The 22,114-nt window shown below is 39.9% G+C and overlaps 1 protein-coding gene across 3 annotated transcripts in view; it reads left to right on the plus strand.

The window, feature by feature from the left end:
- The first annotated feature begins 2,879 nt into the window (after positions 1-2,879).
- Positions 2,880-22,114, plus strand: part of AGO4 (argonaute RISC component 4) — a 34,539-nt gene continuing 15,304 nt past the window's right edge. For 2 of the 3 annotated variants that reach the window (XM_036911925.2, XM_036911926.2), the window contains exons 1-11: positions 2,880-3,534; positions 8,682-8,847; positions 11,230-11,350; positions 12,561-12,742; positions 12,931-13,067; positions 13,172-13,306; positions 14,000-14,087; positions 19,907-20,054; positions 20,307-20,426; positions 20,548-20,676; positions 20,923-21,056. In XM_036911925.2, the coding sequence (XP_036767820.2) occupies positions 2,895-3,534; positions 8,682-8,847; positions 11,230-11,350; positions 12,561-12,742; positions 12,931-13,067; positions 13,172-13,306; positions 14,000-14,087; positions 19,907-20,054; positions 20,307-20,426; positions 20,548-20,676; positions 20,923-21,056 (2,000 nt within the window). In that variant the 5' untranslated portion in view covers positions 2,880-2,894. The remainder of the gene's footprint in view (positions 3,535-8,681; positions 8,848-11,229; positions 11,351-12,560; positions 12,743-12,930; positions 13,068-13,171; positions 13,307-13,999; positions 14,088-19,906; positions 20,055-20,306; positions 20,427-20,547; positions 20,677-20,922; positions 21,057-22,114) is intronic. The other variant, XM_036911927.2, reaches the window with a different exon arrangement.

Genomic DNA, 22,114 nt, shown 5'->3' on the forward strand with positions numbered 1-22,114 from the left:
CAAAGAGGCTCCTCCTTTACTTCTAAGCTCCAGGCTTGTAGAATGAATATGAGGAGAGGCTGGAGAGTCAAAATACCAACAGAGACCAGTGGCTCAGGTAAGGCTTAGAGGGTCACAAACTGGTGGTGGAGCCCTGCCTTCTGGCACAGGCTCCACTAGTGAGGCTCCCTCTGGCACCGTCTGGTCTCAGGGGAGCATCGACACATTCGAGAAGCTCAGTTCCATTCATAAACCTTGACCAAGCATGTTCTGGCTCTCGCCCCCAGATGGTGAGCCAGTGCCTATCCTCAGGTGGTCCAGACACAGGGTGTGAAAACATGTTCAGTCCCTAACAGCTCTGCTCCCCTCTCTTGAGCTTAGCTGAGATCTTGAGCTCAGTCTCTCAAGGGACAAGACAGCAGCAAGAGAGCAGCTTTTTGTTGGGGGAAAGGAGGGAGGGGGGAGAATCGGTAACTATAGGATGCTTACTCTGTGCCAGACACACAGGTACATGCACATTTAACTTCCTTCTCACAACATCCTTGAGCAGTAGGTAAAGGCAATTGTCCCAGGTACTTAAGACTAAATATGCTGTGGAACTGGGATTGAACCCAGGAGCATATGATTCAAAAGTCTGTGCTCTGGAGAAGCTGGGAGTACACCTAGAGTTTTTAACCTATGCCCTTCCACTGGACCATATCTCTAGCTCCCATTGTTTACACATTACTTGCTCATTTATTTATTCATTCTATAAATTTCCCTGAGTAGGTATTTAGTGTAGGTAACATGTCAGGCAACAGAAACACAACGTGAGTACCTGAATAAGGCATTAAGTCCTTCCCTCAAGGATTTATAATGTAATGGGAGCCAGGTCTGGACTGAGATGTAAGACCAGGAGTTGAGTTAGTCATACCATCAAAGTTGGCCCTGTGGTGATTGGGCCAGATGGCAAGTGGTTTTAATATGAGAATGAGAATTCAAGGTTTGGCTCAGTGAGGACAAATATATTGCCAATTCTGTACCCATCCCCCACTCTGCTCTATATATGTCTGGGGTGCGGGAGAATGAGCAGCCATCATCAGAGAGCTGAAGGGGAAGTGGTATTTTGGGGCATGGCTTCTTTTCAGCCACAGCAGGAAGTAGAGGGAGGGCTTGTTGAACAAGCCAAGGTTTAGGGTAGTTTATTGACTTCAGAATTGTGGTTTGGGAGGGCTCAGAAGGGTCTTCAGGAAGGAGGCCGTGGGTGCCTGAGTGGGAGTGAGTTTTGGAATGAGAATTGTAGATGATCAAAGTGGTCAGGAATAGCAGAGGTGAGAGACTGAGGGATTGAGGCATGGCGATCCCACATGAAACTATGGGGTAAATACATTTCATACTCTGGTTTCTGAGGCTATTTTTAGTACAGAAACAAGCTATGATCCCTGCTCAGGCTAACAAATAAAATATGGGGAAAATTTGTTCAGAAATGAGAGTGAGAAACTCAGACTCAAAAAAGGGCTGGAAGCCACTGGCACTGCTTAAACTGTTGGAGGAATTTAGCCTGGAACAGTGAAGAAGAATGGTGGCTACTAAGTTTAACTCAAAACTGGACCTCTAGTTGGTTTTTCTTATTCTCTTAACTGTTAACCAGTCTATTCATTTCGGGAATACTTCCTCCCCTTCAAACTTCTGTCCCCTATTATTGTTTCCAGTTAATATCTGGTTTAATGGACAAGTAGCATGGTGTTATGGGAAAAACTTGGAATATGGTACAAGTCACTCCACTAAAAGTCCTAATTCCATAGCCAGTCTGGGATGGAATCAGCCAGGACTAGAACACAGGATTTAGAATTCTAATTTTTCTAATGCTTCACTGCTGTATTGTATAATGCAGAGCCTGACTTCGTTAGCTTCTGTGAGCTTCAGTTTCCTTATCTGTACAAATACTCTCTTTAATAATATGTACCTTACAGGTGGTTGCAAAGATTAAATGGCATTTGAAACCCATAATACAGTGCCTGGCCATGGTGTGCCCCTAACATTTTTTTTTATCATAACATGTAAAGATTACTTGGCCCTATGGCTTCACATGGTAGGCGCTCAAATGAATAGCTCCCTCTACATGTTATGGACTGAATCGTGTCCTCCTCAAAATTCACATGTTGAAATCCTAACCCCCAGTACCTCAGAATGTGACTGTATTTGGAAATAGAGTCATTAAAGAGGTAATTAAGTCCAAATAACTTCTATGAGGTGGGCCCCAATCCAATACAACCGGTGTCCTTATAAGAGGGAGTTTGGAGGCAGACATGTAGGGAGGGAAGACCATGTGACTACACATCATCTATACGCAAAGGAGAGAGATCCCAGAAGAAACCATCCCTTGATCTTGGATGTCTAGCCTTCGGCACTGTGAGAAAATAAATTTCTGTTGTTGAAGCCAGTCAGTCAGTGGTACTTTGTAATGGCAGCCCTGGCAAACTAATACAACACATACATTGTACCTTTTTAGCTGGTGCACAGAGGGCTCCCTCATTCTGCCGACCATAACTGCTTCCTGGCCGGCAGTCCTACCTTCTCCAACTCAGAGTCCCAACTGAAAGCCGCGAGGATGCTGGGCCTGCTGGGCTGCCATGCCACCCTTGGAGGGGTGTTGCTCCCTTGGCTCTTGGCTGCTGAGGTGAAGTCACCCGAGAAAGCAAGACTTCTTTCTTCTGAAGTGATTGGTGACTAGCTGACCAGAGGGGCTCGTCCTGGGACCAGCGAGAGGAGGCATCTTTCATCATGGTCCGTGCGGGTGGTGCTTTCCGGCTGCGTGGGGAGGAAAAGGCAACTGGGTGAGCGGTGTTGCAGGAAGAAATGGAGGGAAACTGCAGTGTCTACGGTGACCCTGGTGTTCTCTGTCCCAGAACAGTGGAGAAAGAGGACACAGAAGGATGAAGAAGTGTCCTGAGGTGGGAGGACAGAGAGAGGTCCCTGATGTGAACCTTAGGACGCTCCACGGACGGATGTGGAGATCCGTGCCTGTGGATCGGCGGGGCCTGAACCCGACCTTCTGCGGGGCACTGTGTGTGGCGAGGCTCTGGGAGAATCGCGCGCAGCCCCCCGCAGCCGTGCGCCGGGATGGCCGCCTGGGCGGACAGGGCAGTGCAGGCGGGTGCGCGCCCCCGACACGTCTTCGGGGCACTGCCCCCCCGGGCGCGCGCCCGCGCCCGCCCACCTCGCCCCTGCCCCACGCGGGGCTCGTTGGACACGGCGCCGGGGCCGCGCACGCCCCCTCCGCGAGCCGGGATCCTGGGCCGCGCGCCCTCCCCGCCCGGCGGGCGCGCGCACTGGCTCCCGTTCCCGCTGGCAGCGGCGGTGGCGGGGATTGTTTTGTTGTCGTTGAGGCCGGAAGAGCCGCGAGAGCCGGGTCCCTGTCCCCGGCCGGGCGCCGCCGCCGCCCCCTGCCCAGCGCCAATATTCCGGAGATCAAGCGTTACGCGGCGGCGGCGGCGGCGGCGGGGCCCGGAGCGGGAGGCGCCGGGGACCGGGGCGAGGCGGCCCCCGCCGCCGCCATGGAGGCGCTGGGACCCGGTGAGGAGCCCACGCGGGCCGGGTGGGCGAGCGGGCGGGACCGTGGCTCCCCGTCGTCCGCACCGGCTCGTGCGTGCCTGGGTTCGGGCCGTCAGGCCTCGGGGAAGGGGACTGGTGCCCCACTGCGCTAGGCGGAGGGAGCTGACCTGGGCCTCGGGGGGCGGGACCGCGCCCCAGCCTAGAGAGATGAGCTAGATCTCGAGGTCTATGGGAGGAAGGCCCAGGAAGGTGACCCGTGTCCCCAGGTACAGGGGAGACCTGACCCAACCTCGGAGAGGTGGTCTGTGGTCCAGGGTTTGGGCCTCAGAAGGGACAGTCCGTGCCAGGTGCAGAGTGAAGGCCTGCCCCGGATCGGACCAGGAAGAACCCTCCACCTACTGTCAGGGGTATTCTTGAGTTGGGGCCGCACCCCTATTTTTCTTTGCACCGGCAGACAGTCCTGAGCCCTCAGATACGGAAGAAGAACTCCTAAACACTCCTCATGACCCCCTAGACTAAGGACAAAATACCTACCCTTTTCCCAAAGGCCCTGAAGTGGCCGGGGATCGTTCTGTGCTTGTATCTGTCAGTCTGTGAGACGGTCCCAGAGTGGTGTGCGCTGGCGCCCGAGGGTCAGGCGAGTTATCCGCTTGGCAGCCTTAGCACAAGCTTTAACGCCTTGTTCTCCTCTAACTGGGTTATGGGTGGGTGTGAGGATCCCAGGAAGGAGAAAGTGCTTTGGAAACTGTAATTCTCCATCCTTTGGAATGTTTTCCTCTTGTCTAGCTCACTCTGCCCAAATCAGAGAAACCACTCCGGGTTGTAGCAAATAGCCTGCGGACTGGGAACCCTGTTCTCCCACCTCCAAGTCCAGCAGGCTTCTAATGCCTTGGCTCAGTACGGCAGGGTTTATAGGCTGTGGTAGAATTAACTTCAATATCAAACCTTATCTAATAGTGGACTTAGCTGTAGAGCATTTCGTTTTTTTTTAGTGTATAGGAAATTCAGCCTGATTTTGGAAAGTGCAGGTTTGTTTACTTGGAACTTGTTTACATAGCTGATTAACTCTACCTTAATTTGCTGCTTAAAGGTTTTTAGAGGTCCTGATAATCAGATTTCAGATGCCTTTAAAAAATGAATTGGCTTGTCACATTAGTATTATTTGGTAAACCTCAATGTGAGCATTACTCTGGGTTACTTCAGCTATGCCCCCCTGCTAAAGTCATGATCAGGTTTTTAGGAATATAACAAACTTCTGTTTAAATCTAGTTTAGTAATTTAATAGTTGTATAACCTTGGGCAAATTACTTAATTCCTTTGAACTTTCATTTCCTCATCTGTAAAACGAGGGTAATAATAATCATGTGCTGCAAGACTGTTGTGAGAGTGAAATGAGATGTGTGTGAGTAGTCTTATTGTAGAGACTCATAACCCATCTTAGATACTCAAGTATTTCTCCACTCCCTCCCCTGTTAGTAATTCATAACTGAAACAGCTGTTGCATTTATGAGTTGATGTTGAAAGAGACTATGTAACTGTGATAATTTCATGGAAAAGATCATTCTGGTGGTGGTAGAAACGTCCCAGGGACTCTTTTTGTTTGTTTGTTTGTTTGTTTGATTTTAGCTTTTGCAGGTTTGAGGACTTATGAGTTCACCCAGGATTATGGAAAATTAATTTCCACTAACCACATTTTATAAGAGTGATGAATAAACCAAAGTGTCCCATTGATTCTTTTCTGTCGATTGGAGTATATTCTGTCTGCTGTTTCACAAACTCCTTTTTTTGGTGTCATAGTGCCTTGGAAACCCAGTTAATAAGAAGAAGCTGCTTGCTGAGCATAGAATCAGAGCAAAGGGAGTTGACAGTCTTCTGGGATATTTCATCTAGTCTTTTTTAGAACCTAGAGAAGCTTACCTTCTTCTTTGTTAAAGCACAAGATCTATGCTTTGTGCCCTCCTCACTTGAACCATCATTGATACAGGCTAGTTTTGCTGTGCTCTCCCTCCATTTCAGTTTCTGACAATACCATGAAAGTATATTTAACTAGATTACCATCTATTTTGATTGCATTAACAATAACTTTTCTTTTTACAGTGCTTTACAGTTTGGAAAGTGCTTTCATAGCTTTTAGCTCATTTGATCCTTTATGAGACAGCAAGGAAGATATTATCCCCATTTTACAAAGGAGAAAAAAGGTTCAAAGAGCTTTAGTGACTTCATCGAGGACTCAAGGCTGAGTGGTGAAATGAGGAGGAAGCTGGGTTATCTGACTTCTAGTCTAATGCCCGCCTCTTCATGTAAGACTGACCTCATCCAATCTATGTTGAGTCGTGTTTGTTTCCTTTTCAGAAGATGTGATTTTCTGACTTCGTCACCAAATTTTGGCAGTGTCCGATATAAAGCCCAGGGACCTTTGAGCACTGACTCTAATATTTGTGCAAGTGCAATCATAATGGCTAACATTTATTGAGCACTTACTGTTATAAGACACAGTGTTAAGCCTTTTAGATCCTCACCTCATGGGATCCCCACCACAGCCTACTGAGATAGATGCTATTGTTACTACACCTCCCCCGTTTTATAGACAGGCACAGAGAGGCTAAGAAACTGGCCCCCAAGGTCATGAGTTAGGGGGCGGTAAAATCAAGATTGAAACCCAGTTTGGCTCCAGAACCTTAGCCGCTATGCTTTATTTCTTCATAAGTAGTTTGCTAAATTCAAAGAAACCAGCTTTGGGAATGGAAAATTTTAGAATGTAGTTTTCTAAATAAATCTTCTAAACTTATTAAAGAAGTAATATGTCAACCTGTAAGTTTTCTATCTTGCCAAGGAAAAGAAACATTTACACTATTTATTTTTCTCCACCTCCTAATCCCCTTTCATTTCCTTTGCCTCCGTCCCTTTGGCATTGAATACTTCAGAGAGGTATAGATACCATAGGAATGTGAAATATATCAGGGAAGTTAAAGCACTGGATGGGAAGTTAGGAGACCTAGATTCTAGTTATGACTTTAAAACCACAGTCATATGTGCTTGGGCAAGTCATTTGATTCAAATTTCTGTTTCCAAATTTCTGTCATAAAGCTGGGTTTGTAATACAGTGATTGCTTATGTGTATCTTGGAATATGCAAGGCTGACATCTATATGATTTAATTTAATTCAGTGTGCCTATCACCTCTGATACTATTTACCTCTTGTTTTTAAATGTCTTACCACACCCAGAGTAGCTCCCCTTATACACAAAAAGTAGAACTCAACTCCCAGCAATAATAATATTTTTAGTACAAAGTATGTGCTTTTGCTTTAGTGAAAATAATTGTCAATTCTTGGGTTTTAGGAATGGCTGAGTTTCTGTCTAGTTTCTATCTGGAACTGCTACAAGGATTATTGGTACATTTATTGAATTCCGAAAATGTGATACTTGTTGAATTAGGAAATGGGAAGATTACAGTGAACTGAAGATCCATTTCTTCTAAGAACTGACAGTGCAGTGAAGGAGACAGTAATTTAACAAGTTTGTTTCTATATACTTGCTCTAAATGCTCCCTTATACCAAGGGTCTTGGGAACACAGAAGATATATCCTTCAGTCTGGGAGATTCCAGAAAGGCTTTCTAAGGAGGTCAGATCTGAGCTGAGTTTTAAAGGATGAGTAGAATTTAGGGGAAGAAAGAATAAGGACTTTAATATGTAAAGGGATTTTCAGTACTTTTCAAACTAGTTGAGCTGTCAACACAAATTTCATTAAAGTGTTTGCTTTGATTTTTTCTAAGTGATGTTAGACCACAACAACTTCTTGCTTCAAAGTTTTCTCTCCTTAGTGAATTTTCTTTGTTCTCAGAGAAATGCCATTGCAGTAAGACTGTTATAACTTATTGTAATCACAGACCACTATACGAAATACCTATTCATAGTAATAAAGATATTAATTTTTTAGTCCAGTGTCCACTTAACATTATCATCAAAAAAGCATAAGGTTTTCTTAGAGAAATATTTCCCAGACTGTGTTTCCTCAAATCCTTATCTGCTGAATATTGGTGGATGTTTGGTTTTAAAAAGAGAGAGTTTTGAGGAAAATAAGTTGGGTAAGTGATAAGTTAAAACAGATTTACTGATTACAGGACTTGCTAGAGACCTGCTAGGTAATGTACATTGAACTTCTAAGAAGGGGAGAAAATATGCACTTTCTTCAATTTATGGAATCCTTTCTTTTTGTGGGATATCTTTTGAACCCTGGATGGAATTATTTGGAATGACCACTCTGTTGAGACCAGAGTTTCTCACCCTCAGCACTATTGATATTTTGGACTGGATTCTTCTTTGTTATGGGGGCCATCCTGTGCATTGTAAGATGTCCAGCTATATCCCTAGCCCCTACCCACTGCATGTCAGTAGCACCCCCCAAGCTGTGACAATGAAAAATGTCTCCAGGCATTTGCCAGATGTTTCATGGGGGGCAAAATCTTCCCCAGGTTGAGAAACACTGGTTTAGACTGTAAGTTCCTTGAAGGCAGAGACTCTGTCTTTTTCCTGAGTCCACAATGCAGGTTAGACACATAATACATTAATAAGTGTTTTTTGAATAAATAAACTAGACTTTGTGATCAGGAAATATCACATTGTCCAAATTCTTAAAAAATCAGGTTATAAACAAGGAAGGTTTAGCATTATTGGTATTGTTTGACTATTCAATTAGCAAGTAAACTGATAAATATAGCTACTGTTTAATCTCCTGTCTGTACAAACTATAATAATGCAGGCTAATTTGGGGGGGTTAATGGATCGTCTCCAGTCTGAACATGGTGATAGCCCCTAGAGTTTAGAGAGAGTTTTATTATAAAATGCATGTAATTTTGTAAGCATCAGTATTTGCTTACAAAATTTGCTGATGCTTACAAAAGGTTTTTGTAAGCCTACATCTGAGAGGAGTTCATCATACTGTCCAATTTTGATGTCCCCCATATTCAAAACAATAGCAATAATAGGCAAAGATCCTAGAGAACATTGGGTCACAAAGACACCCCAAAGTCTTTATATTAGAGTATATTCAGTGAGTAATAAGATCTCAACAATTGTAGCTATTATTTTTATCATCATCATGATTATGAAGGAGACATTATCCTTCATGACCAAAGAGCCCATCAAGTATCTTTCGATCTCTTCAGGACCTCCAGCCAGCCTGTTTCAGCCACCTCGTCGTCCTGGCCTTGGAACTGTTGGAAAACCAATTCGACTGTTAGCCAATCATTTTCAGGTTCAGATTCCTAAAATAGATGTGTATCACTATGATGTGGATATTAAACCAGAAAAACGGCCCCGCAGAGTCAACAGGTAAGCATTAGAAAGAATAAACTCCTTTATATATTTAAATGCATGTAATTAAAAAAATTTGTATCATATTGTTCTCTAAAAATTCTTTCAACATGTAGGCTTTGTTTTTCTCTGAGATGTTAAATTTCTTAATAGTAAGTTTGCTGTCTCACTACTTGGTGGTCCTCCATAAATTCCAGCAGAGTGCTGGATACATCATTGTCCAGGCAGTAAATAAGAAAGGGCACTCTTTCACTGTCGAAGGGTAGCAGATATTTACTGAAATACATGAAGACATTCGTGTCTATGGGAGATAGAATAATCTGGAAATTCAAATTTTATTAAGTGTTGGTATTGGATATAGAAAATTATAAGTGTAAAGACTTATAAAGAAGAATTATCTTGGAGTATTAGAAGAAGTAAGCTCAGAGGGAAGCTCTGTTTACTTCTAGCATTATCCAAGAGGGGTGTAGCTGAGATGATTTAAGCACTGTGGTCTGTAGAGCAGGAATTTAAGTGTGAAGACATAGTCCTGTGGCAGTGCACTGAGAACACCTGCATTCCTTCTCTCTCTTTTCATTCTGTGACAGTCATGCAGTCCTTAACATTAAAATTTTTGCTTTTCTAAGAATGCTGTTGCTGTTTAGTGAAATATTTTCTGCTGTGTGATTTTTTTCTCATTATAGATCAATAATTTGGCTTTCTGTCTATCTTGTGCAAAACTGTCATTGTTGACTCTCGTATAACTGAGATCAATTGCAATAGAAGTGGTGTTGATGGCTAGCATTGATCCATTAAAGAAATATTTTTATTGAGTGCTTACTATGTGCCAGGTATTGGTCTATGCTGTGGGACTACAACATGAACAAAACAGGCAAAACTTTCTACCCCTGAGAGTTTATATTCTAATGGGAGAAAAGACCAAAAGTAAATGAATAAGTAAACAAAACATATTATATATTAGTTGTTGATAAGTGCTGTGAAGAAAAATAAAGCAGGGATGGAAGATAGGGGTGGGGTGAGGGTCATCCACTGAGGTTATGTGTATATATTTGGTGTATTATATGTATTTGTAGTGTTTTCATAGCATAATTAGGGAAGCTCTTACTGCAGTGGCAGTTGAGGAGAAAGTAGAGGTGAAGGATTTCTGGGTGAAGAGAACGCCAGGCAGAGGCAGCAACTTGCATGACATATTCAGAGAATAGCAGATAGGCCTTATTGCTGGAATAAGTGATGGGCGATAAGGTTTAGAGAAATGCCAGAGGGCCCTATCATGCAGTCTTGTAGGCAGTCATAAGACTTAAGCATTTACTCTGATTAGACAGGTTTTGATTAGATGTGTGATGTGACTAACTTAAATTTTTAATGGATCACTCTGGCTGCTGTGTTGAAAATGAACCTTAGCAGGTAAGAACGAAAAACATGAAAATCAGTTGTAAGAGTGAAAAGTGATGGTGGCTTGGACTTGGGTGATAAAAGTGATAGGGATAAGGTGAGTCAGATTCCACATTCTGAAGTTAGTGTCAATAAGATTTGCTGATGGATTGGACATGGGGTATGAGGAGAAAGAAATAAGTCTTGATTGATTCCAGGGTTTCTGTCCATTAATCAGGATGGAGAAAACTGTGGGAAAAGCCAACAGGGCCGGTGCATCAGGAGACCCATTTTGGACATGTTGAGGTTGAGATGTCTATTAGACATCCTAGTGGAGATGTTGAGCAGGAAGTTGAATACATGAGGTAGGATTCAGAGGGGAGGTCCAGGCTGGAGACGTACATTTGAGGATCATCAATATACTGGTGGTAAAGCCATGAGATTGGGTGATATCACATGGAAAGTCAGAGGGGAATGTTGTGAAAGCACTTTGGAATAAAACAAGACAGTATGTAGGGTAATTAATCACCAGTATTTGGCGAAGGAATTGAATTATTCCTTTGAGTATGATGCATCTTATATTTATTGAGCCTCAAATTTCTGAATTTCTGCCCACTCTTTTCCAAAGCCAGTGTACTTAAATAAAGGTGTTTATTTGATAGCAAATGTATCATCCTTCAATTATGGATGTCCACGCCAAGTCTAGATACCTAACATAGGTTATCTTTATAAGGCTATATTTGTCATAGGAGGGGATTTTGAAAAGCAGGAGTTTGAATGAATGCCATAAATTTTATGCTCTCCCTTTATCCCCCTTTTGTTATCAGCTTGTCGTTGCATTTGTTCACTTGTTACTACCTTTCTTTAGTTAACTTTTTAAAATTACTTGTAACAATTGTAACTTTAGATATTAGATCTTACTTTTTCCAAGTAGTTTTGAACTGAATTTAGAGATTGAGGTAGGGTAATCGTTTCCTTACAATTCACCATTTCTCGAAGCTAATTGCCACTATCTCCATTACTGTTAAGAGAGGTAGTAGATACAATGGTGCGGCACTTCAAGATGCAAATATTTGGTGATCGGCAGCCTGGCTATGACGGCAAAAGAAACATGTATACAGCACACCCACTGCCAATTGGACGGGATAGGGTAAGTATTAACAGCAAGAAAGACATATTAGAGTTAGATTATTTAGTAGTAATTACACACAATAAAAATGTTTCCCTTTCTAATGACAATTCAGTTCTTAGGATTGTTTCTCATGGTGATGATAGATTTGTTATACTGTCTGTATTCTCATGTCTCTTAGTTAATTGATAATGGAAGATGAGCTGAGCATTTGAATTTAGGTTGGTTGTGTCATCTATACATATGCTCCAGATTTTCACATTGTTCAAGTGCTACATGAACCTGAAAAATGGTGTTTTTATAAATTATAGACCAGTATCTAACATCCACTTATGAAAGTATTCCTAACACTACAATAACTTTTAAAAACATTTATTTTTAAAATTAGAAAAGCAGTATATAAATATATAAATATATACTCTCTATGAACTTACTCAGATAATCTAGAAATGCTGTGCTTTCCTGCCTCCCCACCTGTCTGCACCCCTCAATCCCATTTTCCTTTTTAGAGGAAAGGACTGTAATAGTTTGGTTATATATCCTTTTCAGGCATTTTTATGATGTGCATTAGCTATTTATTCATATGTTTATATATATATTCTTGTTTGCATATCATTTTATTATTTGTTTTTCATTTAACAAGATGTCTGAGAGATTTCTCCATTTCTGTACATTTAAATCTACCTCATTATTTTTTTTAATCAAAATCTTTTTATGTGGTAAAGTATACATAACATAAAATGTACTATTTTATCATTTTTGAGTGTACATTGCAATGGCATATATTCATGTTATTGTACAATCATGACCACTATCCATCTCCAGAACTTTTCATCATCCCAAACTGAAACTCTATACCCATTAACTCTTTATCCCCCCACCCGAGCCCCTACGCCAGTCCCTGGTTACCACTATTCTACTTTCTATCTTTATGAATTTGACTATCCTAGGTACCTCATGTAAGTGGAATCATACAATATTTGTCATTTTGTGACTGGCTGAGTTCACTCAGCATAATGTTTTCAAGGTTCATCCATGTTATAGCATCTACCTTATTTGTAAAATATTGCCTAATATTCAATATTAAATCACTCCCCTGTTGATGGACACTTAAGTTGTTTGCAATGTTTGGCAATTACGGACAATGTTAAAATAAATATCCTTATATTGAATATTCCTGGGATCTTTCCTCCACCTTTTTAAATATGTATGCATGTATATTTTTCTTTAGGTTGATATGGAAGTGACTCTTCCAGGTGAGGGTAAAGACCAAACCTTTAAAGTGTCTGTTCAGTGGGTATCAGTTGTGAGTCTTCAGTTGCTTTTAGAAGCTTTGGCTGGGCACTTGAATGAAGTCCCAGATGATTCAGTACAAGCACTTGATGTTATCACACGACATCTTCCCTCGATGAGGTTAGTACCTTAGTTTGAATTCTGTCCCACAAATGTCAGGCTTTTTTTTTTTTTTGGCAGGTTGCATCAGAGCCATTGAAAGATTTCTGCCTAAGTCATAGTTCGAATTTGGCTTCGGTTTACAAAGAGTGAAATGAAAGACCTTTCAAGTCTTTATTGTGAAACATGCAAACTCTTTATTTCTTCAGGTACACACCTGTGGGCCGTTCCTTTTTCTCACCTCCTGAAGGTTACTACCACCCTCTGGGAGGGGGCAGAGAGGTCTGGTTTGGCTTTCATCAGTCCGTGAGACCTGCTGTGTGGAATATGATGCTCAACATTGATGGTAGGATGGAACTCTCTTTACCCTTTACTCTTTTGGCTGGTTTTGGGTTTTTTTGATCCTTTCCCTTTCCCTGAAGCTAAGTATTTTTCATCTCTATGTGTTAGTGTCTGCAACTGCTTTCTACCGGGCTCAGCCTATCATTGAGTTCATGTGTGAAGTGTTAGACATACAGAACATCAACGAACAGACCAAACCTCTAACAGACTCCCAGCGTGTGAAATTTACCAAAGAAATCAGAGGTACGTATTTGCACTGCTGTAGTCTAGGAGATGCAACTTGGCATGGTGCAAGGAGCACCGCCTCAGAGTCGGACAGCTGGGCTTCCTACCCCACCAGCCAGTTCTGTCAGTGGGACTGTGGGCAAATTACTTACTTTACTTCTGTGAGACTTAGTTTATACATCTCTGAAGTAAAGATAATAATGTGTATCTTGTAAAGTTGTTGTGAGAATTAAATACAATTAGATCTATAAAGCTTCTAGCATAGTACCTGGCACATATTAGGCACTCAGTAATCATTACCCTTATCCACTTAAAGACTTCCATTTAAATAAAAGAACACAAGTTCATTTATTCTCCTCTTGGAATTTCTTTTTTTCTTTACTTGTATTAGCTATCTTCTCTCACTAGAATATAAGCTCCATTAGGGCTGTCTCCAGACTTGATAATATGTTCCAAAACACAGTTGATGTTTAGTAGATATTTACTGAGTGAACTAATCAATTAAAGTAGGTTGCACATCTTAAGTCACTTAAGGTTCTAATTTTTTCTGCTTAGCTGAGACTTTTTACCTGTACATGATGAAATTATTCCCACATCCTTGCAACTTTTGTCCTGTTCAATGGCATACCTTTCTGAAGGCAACATTCAAACCTGTTTTTGCCACTATGATTTTTAACTAATACTGGTGTCTTAACTTTTTTTTAACTTCAGGTCTTAAAGTTGAGGTAACGCACTGTGGACAGATGAAACGAAAATATCGAGTTTGTAATGTGACTAGACGGCCGGCCAGTCATCAAACGTATGTTAACCGCATCTGAAATGATACTATTACATTTCTGGTAACAGAGGAAGCTACTAGAATCTTTTTTTTTTTTTTAATTCGGTTTGCTAATATTTTATTGAGTATTTTTGCATCTACATTCATCAGGGATATTGGTCTGTAATTTTCTTTTTTGGTGGGGTCTTTGCCTGGTTTTGGTATTAGGGTGATGTTGGCTTCAGAGAATGAGTTTGGGAGTATTCCCTCCTCTTCTGTTTTTTGGAAAACTTTAAGGAGAATGGGTATTATATCTTCTCTGTATGTCTGATAAAATTCCGAGGTAAATCCATCTGGCCCGGGGTTTTTTTTCTTGGGTAGTTTTTTGATTACCACTTCAATTTCTTTGCTGGTAATTGGTTTTTGTAGATTTTGTGTTTCTTCCTTGGTCAGTCTTGGAAGGTTGTATTTTTCTAGGAAGTTCTCCATTTCTTCTAGGTTTTCCAGCTTCTTAGCATATAGGTTTTCATAGTATTCTCTAATAATTCTTTGTATTTCTGTTGAGTCCGTCGTGATGTTTCCTTTCTTGTTTCTGATTCTGTTGATGTGTGTTGATTCTCTTTTTCTCTTAATAAGTCTGGCTAGAGGCTTATCTATTTTGTTTATTTTCTCAAAGAACCAGCTCTTGGTTTCATTGACTTTTTCTTTTGTTTTATTCTTCTCAATTTTGTTTATTTCTTCTCTGATCTTTATTATGTCCCTCCTTCTGCTGACTTTAGGCCTCATTTGTTCTTCTTTTTCCAAATTTGATAATTGTGACGATAGACTATTCATTTGGGATTGTTCTTCCTTCTTTGAATATGCCTGGATTGCTGTATACTTTCCTCTTAAGACTGCTTTTGCTGCATCCCACAGAAGTTGGGGCTTTGTGTTGTTGTTGTCATTTATTTCCATATATTGCTGGATCTCCATTTTAATAAAATCTTTTGAGAAATTTGTGTCCTACATTATATTTTGAAAACAACTGAGATCTTCACTTTTAAGCACCAGAGCTTTTAAAAATACTTTAAATACTTTTGACAGAGGTATTTATAAAAATTATTTTTTGCCTTTGATTCATTTCACCTCTTCAACAGAGTATACTGAAACAGAGATCAGCTTTTATATAATGATGAAGAGTCATCATTATAAGCATCATTTATTATGCTATTGTAATTCTCAGTGCATGGCTGCAAGGGTCTGTTAAAGCCTATTACTCATATAAGGCTGTCACAAGAAGATACTGATTCGTGTTTTGTTTGGATTTTTCTCCCTCCTTTTATAGCTAGCTGCCACTTCTTCCAGCTGCCAGTGTGTGTCACGTGCCTCCCACAGAACACTCATTTCCACTTCCCCATTTCTACTTCTCATTTTTCTAATCACCCAACTTCTAATCCACTGTGAACTTTGCCTAATGAGAAAATGTATATGAAAGTGCTTTTTAAATTTTTATCTATTTTATTCTTGTATTCAAGATCTTGAAACTCATATCTGACATAAACAAATATGGACTCTTCTAAAAGCATGAACTTAATATATAAAGTGTTTTATTATTTTGATTAGAAGTCTTTGGTTTATTTGTTTGCTTTTGTTGTAATCTGACTTTGTTTTAGACTCATGGTTCTCAATTTTTAAACCTTAATGCACATCAAAAGCACCTGGAGGGCTCTGTTCTAAATAGTTGAAGTTTTTGGGTGACCTCTGGATGAATGTGGTTTATTAATTCAATCTGATTTGAATAAATTCTTCAGTATGAACTCATCTACACATTACATTAATTTCTTAAAAACTGTAAAGTGATATTCTGTGTGTTCTTCATATTATACCATTTTGACTTCATTCTATAGGGAAAAAAATGTTACCAAACCTTATGAAGTCCTTAATGAAAATTGTAGCATTTATTTTTCAAGAAGAACTGTGTCTTTTTTGTTACTTAATTACTTCACATAACCCTGTAAAAATAATTATGCTTACAGACCTATATAATCTTTGCATGAAAATTAAAAGCACATAGATTTATTTATTATTATTAAAGTATCATTGATATACAATCTTTTTTTTACTTGATTTTTGTTTTATTGAACATGCACTTTCATTTTTTTATTTTATTTTTAATAAAAGGATTTATTGCCAATTTGAAAAGCAATTCCCAACAATTAAAGCAATATGTAGTTGTAGATTTACACCATAAATAAATGATAAGCCCTATAGCAAATGCATTCCAGACCACTCTCTATGGAACGACTACCCAGTCTTTATTTCCTGGGCATACTTCATGCATAGCTCACCTCTTTATTTTTCATTGACCTGCCTGGCCATTTTCTCCGTCTCAGCCTGTTTTGGGGGCCATGGCACCGTATGATATACCAATGGCCAACAGAGGCAGCACTGTTGAATTCTTTTTCCAGCACCTCTGGGCGCAGGAAGGATGCAGCTTTTCCTAGCCAGTCCTGTCTGTGTGCCATGGATGATTGTTATTCAGGCTTAACTCTAACTTAAAGTGTCCCACGTATCAGTATGCAGTGTGTCTCACAGTCTATTAGATTAGATTAGGCCATAGTGAAATCGAAAATATAATGTAGAGGTCTGCACCTTCTTTTTTTTTTTATTAAGGTATCACTGATATACACTCTTATGAAGGTTTCACAAGAAAAACAGTGTGGTTATTACATTCACCCTTATTATCGAGTCCCCCCCATACCCCATTGCAGTCACTGTCCATCAGTGTAGTAAGATGCCACAGAGTCCCTATTTGTCTTCTCTGAGCTACACTGTCTTCCCCATGACCCCACACACACCTTGTGTACTAAACATAATGCCCCTCGATCCCCTTCTCCCTCTTCCACACTCGCCCTCCCACACCCCTCCCCTTTGGTAACCACTAGTCCCTTCTTGGAGTTTGTGAGTCTGCTGCTGTTTTGTTCTTTCAGTTTTGCTTCATTGTTATGCTCCACAAACGAGGGAAATCATTTGGCACTTGTCTTTCTCCGCCTGGATTATTTCACTGAGCATAATATCCTCCAGCTCCATCCATGTTGTTGCAAATGGTAGGATTTGTTTCTTTCTTATGGCTGAATAGTATGCCATTGTGTAAATATACATCTTCTTTATCCATTCATCTACTGTTGGACACTTAGGTTGCTTCCATGATCTTGGCTATTATAAATAGTGCTGCAGTAAACATAGGGGTGCATATGTCTTTTTGAATCTGAGAAATTATATTCTTTGGGTAAATTCTTAGGAGTGGAATTCCCAGGCCAAATGGTCTTTCTATTTTTAGTTTTTTGAGGAACCTCCGTATTTCTTTCCACAATGGTTGAACTAGCTTACATTCCCACCAGCAGTGTAGGAGGGTTCCCCTTTCTCCGCATCCTTGCCAGCATTTGTTGTTCTTAGTCTTTTCGATGCTGGCCATCCTAACTGGTGTGAGGTGATATCTCATTGTGGTTTTTATTTGCATTTCCCTGATAATTAGTGATGTGGAGCATCTTTTCATGTGTCTGTTGCCATCTGCATTTCTTCACTGGAGAATTGTCTGTTCATATCCTCTGCCCAGTTTTTAACCAGGTTATTTGCTTTTTGGGTTTTGAGGTGTATGAGTTCTTTATATATTTTGTATGTTTACCCCTTGTCAGATATGTCATTTACAAATATATCCTCCCATACTGAAGGATGCCTTTTTGTTCTGCTGATGGTGTCCTTTGCTGTACAGAAGCTTTTTAGTTTGATATAGTCCCATGTGTTCATTTTTGCTTTTGTTTCCCTTGCTCAAGGAGATGCATTCAGAAAAAAGCTGCTCATATTTATATTCAGGAGATTTTTGCCTATGTTGTCTCCTAAGAGTTTTATGGTTTCATGACTTACATTCAGGTCTTTGATCCATTTTGAGTTTATTTTTGTGTACAAGGATAGACAATAATCCAGTTTCATTCTCTTGCTTGTAGCTGTCCAGATTTGCCAACACCAGTTGTTGAAGAGGCTGTCATTTCCCCATTGTATGTCCATGGCTCCTTTATCATATATTAATTGACCATATATGCTTGGGTTTATATCTGGGCTCTCTAGTCTATTCCATTGGTCTATGGGTCTGTTCTTGTGCCAGTACCAAATTGTCTTGATTACTGTGGCTTTGTAGTAGAGCTTGAAGTCGGGGAGTGTAATCCTCCCTGCTTTATTCTTCCTTCTCAGGATTGCTTTGGCTCTTTGGGATCTTTTGTGGTTCCATATGAATTTTAGAACTATTTGCTCTAGTTCGCTGAAGAATGCTGTTGGTTTTTTGATAGGGATTGCATTGAATCTGTAGATTGCTTTAAGCAGGATGGCCATTTTGACAATATTAATTCTGCCTATCCAGGAGCATGGGATGAATTTCCATTTATTAGTGTCCTCTTTATTTTCTCTCATGAGTGTCTTGTAGTTTTCAGAGTACAGGTCTTTCACTTCCTTGGTTAGGTTTATTCCTAGGTATTTTATTCTTTTTGATGCAGTTGTGAATGGAATTGTTTTCCTGATTTCTCTTTCTGCTAGTTCATCGTTAGTGTATAGGAATGCAACAGATTTCTGTGTATTCATTTTGTATCCTGCTACTTTGCTGAATTCAGATATTAGTTCTAGTAGTCTTAGAGTGGATTCTGTAGGGTTTTTTGTGTACGATATCATGTCTTCTGCAAACAGTGACAGTTTAACTTCTTCCTCGCCAATCTGGATGTCTTTTATTTCTTTGTGTTGTCTGATTGCCGTGGCTAGTGATATACAATCTTATGATGGTTTCACATACACAGCACAGTGGATCAACAATTACCCATATTATTAAGTCTTCACCTTCTCCATTCTGGTCACTGTCTCTCTATGTAGAAAGATGTTATAGAGTCATTAATTGTATTCTCTGTGCTATGCTAATGTCCCCAAGAACTACCTATATTGTGATTGTGAATTGTAGTGCCTCTTAATCTCCTTCTCCCTCCCCAAACACCCTCCCTAACCTCTCCCCTTTGATAACCACAAGACCCTTTTCTGTGTCTATGGGTCTACTGCTATTTTGTTCCTTCTATTTTTGCTTTGTTTTTATACTCCACAAATGAGTGAAATCACTGGTATTTGTCTTTCTTCACCTGGCTTATTTCACTGAGCATAATACCCTCTAGATCCATCCATGTTGTTGCAATGGCAGGATTCTTATTATTGTGCCAAGTGTTTGAGATAATTTTCCCACTGGAAGAGCCAAAAAAAGAAATCATGCCCCTCCAGTTCATACCACATATCCTGGCACAGTCTCAGTTTCATGTATTTGGTCTTTTTGCCTCTAAATCTACATATATTTATCCTGGTTTGAGAATCTGAAAATGTGGCCCCAATAGCTGTGTTACACTTGTTTTACAAAAGTTCTCTAGCAAATAAAACTCCTGTGTGGATGACCCTGGCTCCTTGTTTGGATTTAATTATCTATAAGAAGTCAACAAGAGAATGTATTTGTATCTGTAGGTGTTAACTAGCCTCTAGTGAGTCTATGTCTTGTCTGGTTCTGCAGCTTCTTCTTGTTTTAAATTCTTAATTAAATTTTAATTTAATATTTTTCTTATCGTAGCTTCAGCAAACTTGGAAAATGCCAACAGAAATTGTTACTCTGATTAAACAGTAAAATGACTTGAGTGAAAATGGTCAAATAAACATTGACCTATGTTTTTCTTTTTTTCACCCTCCACCCTCTGACCTATGTTTTCAAGTGACTGATTAAGGTAGAAAATGTTAGTAGGCATTTGTTTATTTGCTTGCTAAAACGAAAAAACTTGAAGAAATTTCTAAAAAGGCATTCTCTCCCATAGTTTTCCTTTACAGCTAGAAAATGGTCAAGCCATGGAATGTACAGTAGCTCAATATTTTAAGCAAAAGTATAGTCTACAGCTGAAATACCCCCATCTTCCCTGTCTCCAGGTGGGACAAGAACAAAAACATACATACCTGCCACTTGAGGTAAGCTAAACTCAATTTTGTTTTGCCAAATCTACTGATCTCTTGAATGAATTTAGGAAGAAAAGAACTGAGGGGTCTAAGCTAGTAGTAGAATTTAGTATTAATTTCTAAGATATTTTGGGCATATAACTTCACTATATAAAGGAATTTTGTTTATTTTTTTTAAAAATAGAAGATGTAAGATACAGTTTGGCAAAGGCTTAAGATACAGAAACCCATCACACGAACTGATTTCTCTTTGCCTCTTGGAAGGTCTGTAACATAGTGGCAGGACAGCGGTGCATAAAGAAGCTCACAGACAATCAGACTTCCACGATGATCAAAGCCACTGCAAGATCTGCTCCTGACAGACAGGAAGAAATCAGTAGACTGGTCAGTAAAGCATGGTCTTTAAGATAAGCTAGCTTTAAGATGAAAAAACCAAATAACAGAAAACTCTTGATGGGACACAGTTATTCTGGTTTTCATATATGTAGGCTTTCCTGTTCTTTAGGTGAAGAGTAACAGCATGGTGGGTGGACCTGATCCATATCTTAAAGAATTTGGTATTGTTGTCCACAACGAAATGACAGAGCTCACAGGGCGGGTACTTCCAGCACCAATGCTGCAGTACGGAGGCCGGGTAAGCCCTGCGTTTTGTTCAGCAAGCTTATTCCAACGACCAATCAGACAGAGACTAATCGAGGGTTTTCCACTACACCACACTGAACTGGCCCATAGTTTTGCTCATTACTGCTCTTTGTCTTAGCTAATACCAAGTAGAGTTTTGTTTAATCCCCTCATCAATATTAAAATGGCCTTAGATTGTAATGTCTTTTCTCTTTTCTTTTGTTTCTTTTCTTTCTTTCTTTCTTTTTTTTTTTTAAAGAATAAAACAGTAGCCACACCCAACCAGGGTGTCTGGGACATGCGAGGAAAGCAGTTTTATGCTGGCATTGAAATTAAAGTTTGGGCAGTTGCTTGTTTTGCGCCTCAGAAACAATGTAGGGAAGATTTACTAAAGTGAGTATCTTCATATTTTCAGCTTAGTAATATCTCTTCCAGATATGAAAATACCATCCTTATGTGAATGTGCGGTATGCACAGGCACTAAACCCCAGATTCCTAGAGTGGCACCATCTGGCTATAGGAAAAAGACTTTGTATTACAGTAAATTGCAAACTTGGGAATTACATTAAGAATCTGACTCAGCTTCCTTACATTTAGAGCAGAAATCTGTGACTAACAAGGCTGAAGCAGCGCTGGTTGGCAAATGCTTGAGTTCTCAGTGAAGCTTCTTTTGGTATTAATTGTATCTTTCCAGCTAAGATAAAAGCTAGTTCATTTTTAATTATTATAATTTACTAGTGAGCTTGTTTTACTGCAGGGTCACTGACTGAGATCATTGGTTCATGCCTTACAGGTGCAGCTATCTATACAAAGGAAGTTAGTGAGAAGGGTGGGAAAAATAAGCAGGAAAAGAGAACTGGGGTGAAAGAAAGGAATCCTACAAAATATTGGCAAATGCACAAAAGAAATTATTCTGAAAGCTTCCCACGTAGATTAAAGTAACTTCTCAAATCTAAAATTTTAAACTTCACAATGAATTTTGCCTTATTTTAAAGTGATCGTTTTTTTTGACATCGTTATTGAATTGAGTCTGTTACAAGTTTAAATGTAATCCTAAATACACTTATTTTGTGTTTTCAAGTTCTCAGTTGAAAACAAGCTTACCCAACTATTCTTGTGCCAGGCCTACAAAAATACCTGAAGTTTTGGCTTTGCTTTTCTTCAGTCTAGAACTACTGACTTGACTGTTTAAAAAACTATTTGAACAGGAATGATATTCTGTTCCCTGGGGCCCAGCAGAGGCATAATTATTTAAAAATTCAAAATGGGCATCTGATGGCTTAATAACATAGATTCTTGGGCATTATAATTCAGTGATACCATTGGCAGTCGATTTTTGGCAATTAAAGATTTTTTATTGTTTATTTGTTTTGTTTCCAATTTGGGCTAGGAATTTGCAGAACTGAAAGAAGTGACTTAGAGGGAAATAAATGCTAAGAATATACTCTGAA

Source organism: Manis pentadactyla, chromosome 4, assembly GCF_030020395.1.
Source record: "Manis pentadactyla isolate mManPen7 chromosome 4, mManPen7.hap1, whole genome shotgun sequence".
In the NCBI taxonomy this organism is placed as follows: domain Eukaryota; kingdom Metazoa; phylum Chordata; class Mammalia; order Pholidota; family Manidae; genus Manis; species Manis pentadactyla.